This window comes from Neopelma chrysocephalum, unplaced genomic scaffold, assembly GCF_003984885.1.
Source record: "Neopelma chrysocephalum unplaced genomic scaffold, ASM398488v2 Primary Assembly neopelma1_88464, whole genome shotgun sequence".
Lineage (NCBI taxonomy): Eukaryota > Metazoa > Chordata > Aves > Passeriformes > Pipridae > Neopelma > Neopelma chrysocephalum.
In genome coordinates this window covers 1-2,006 of record NW_020917646.1, presented here as the reverse complement: position 1 = coordinate 2,006, position 2,006 = coordinate 1, and the positions used below count along the sequence as shown (strand labels likewise).

At 68.5% G+C, this 2,006-nt stretch overlaps 1 protein-coding gene across 1 annotated transcript; it reads left to right on the top strand.

Annotated features, from left to right (window-relative positions):
• Positions 1 to 510: 510 nt before the first annotated feature.
• On the top strand, positions 511 to 1,898 carry LOC113979741 (calcium/calmodulin-dependent 3',5'-cyclic nucleotide phosphodiesterase 1B-like; the record flags this gene model as incomplete). The annotated part of the gene is made up of 3 exons (XM_027707039.1): positions 511 to 726; positions 814 to 999; positions 1,661 to 1,898. Coding segments are annotated over 3 exons (640 nt in total), but the record flags the coding sequence as incomplete, so codon positions are not given.
• Between the last annotated feature and the right edge of the window lie 108 nt (positions 1,899 to 2,006).

Below are 2,006 nucleotides of genomic sequence, written 5' to 3'. Positions count from 1 at the left end.
CTTCCCCGGCAGCCAGATGGGCACCCCCCGCCCCCAAAACCCCCCCCCGGCTCAGGGACACCCGCGCTCGTGGGGGAGGGGGCTCATGATGCCCATCCCGTGCCCACCCCGGGGGTCCATAACACCCCGTGCCCATTCTGGGGGGGTCTGTAACACCCCGTGCCCACCCCGGGGGTCCATAACATCCCATCCCCATTCTGGGGGGTCCATAACACCCCGTGCCCACCCCGGGGGTCCGCAACACCCCGTGCCCGTTCTGGGGGGGTCCATAACCCCCTGTGCCCACCTCGGGGGTCCGTAACACCCCGTGCCCATTCCAGGGGTCCGTAACACCCCGTGCCCGTTCTGGGGGGTCCATAACATCCCATCCCCATTCTGGGGGGTCCGTAACACCCCGTGCCCACCCCGGGGGGTCCGTAGCTCCCTCTCCTCATTTGGGGGGGTTCATAACACCCCGTTCCCATTCTGGGGCTCCCATAACACCCCGTACCCATTCTGGGGGGTCCGTAGCACCCCATGCCCACCCCGGGGGGGTCATGCCCGCTGTCCCTGGGGGTCCATAACACCCCGTGCCCACCCCGGGGGGGGGTCGGTGTGCGCGTTGCCCCCCAGGCTGCGGTACCTGGTGAAGCAGCTCGACTCGGGCGAGGTGAACGTGGAGGAGCTCAAGCGCAATTTGGAATACGCGGCCTCGCTGCTCGAGGCCGTTTACATCGACGAGACCAGGTGGGCGGGGGGGGCACTCGGGGGGGGAAAGGGGGGGGCGGGGGGGGGGGGTCCCCGCGGGGAGCTGACCCCTCCTCGCCCCCCCAGGCAGGTGCTGGACACGGAGGACGAGCTGCGGGAGATGGGGTCGGACGCGGCGGTGCCGTCGGAGGTGCGGGACTGGCTGGCGGCCACGTTCACGCAGCAGGCGAGGGCCAAGGGCCGCCGGGCCGAGGAGAAACCCAAGTTCCGCAGCATCGTGCACGCCGTCCAGGCGGGAATATTCGTGGAGAGGTGGGAATGTTAACCCTGGGAATGCTCGAGGGGAGGTGGGAGCTTGAAAAGGGGAGGGGGAGGCTGGAGAGTGGGGGAGGGGGACACTCGGGGGGCAGCCACGGGAGGGGTCAGAATGCAGGGGGAGTCCCCAGTGGTCAGGGAGTGTCCCCACATCCAGGGACTGTCCCTGGCAACCGGGGGGTCCCCAGCACTTGGGAGCAGGTTCCCAGTGGTCAGGGAGTGTCCCCATGTCCAGGGACTGTCCCCAGCACCTGAGGGGGGTCCCCAGTGGTCAGGGAGTGTCCCCACATCCAGGGACTGTCCCTGGCAACCGGGGGGTCCCCAGCACTTGGGAGCAGGTTCCCAGTGGTCAGGGAGTGTCCCCATGTCCAAGGAGTGTCCCCAGCACCCGAGGGGGGTCCCCACTGGTCAGGGAGTGTCCCCACTTCCAGGAACTGTCCCCAGCCCCCAGGGGGGTCCCCAGTGCCCATGGGGGTCCCCCAGTACTCAGGAACTGTCCCCATATCCAGGGACTGTCCCCAGCACTTGGGGGTGGGTCCCCAGTGCCCAAGGGGGTCCCCAGTGGTCAGGGAGTGTCCCCATGTCCAGGGACTGTCCCCAGCCCCCGGGGGGGTCCCGGCTGTGCCCCCCAGCCCCCCCAGCCCTGCCTCCCCCCCAGGATGTTCCGGCGGACGTACACGGCCGTGGCACCCACCTACTCCACCTCCGTCCTCAACTGCCTGAAGGTACCGGGGGGGCACCCCAATATCCCCGGGGGGGCTGCTGGGCATCCCTGGACATCACTGAGTATCCCTGGCCATTCCTGGGCCTCCCAGGAATTACTGGGCAGCCCTGGGCATCTGTGGCATTCCTGGGTTTCTCTGGGCATCCCTGGACATGACCGGGCATCTCAGGGAGTTGCGGGGAATCACTCCCCATCCCTGCCCATCCCTGGAGTTCCTGCCCATCCCTGGAGTTCCTGCCCATCCCTGGAGTTCCTGCCCACCCCTGGAATTCCTGCCCAT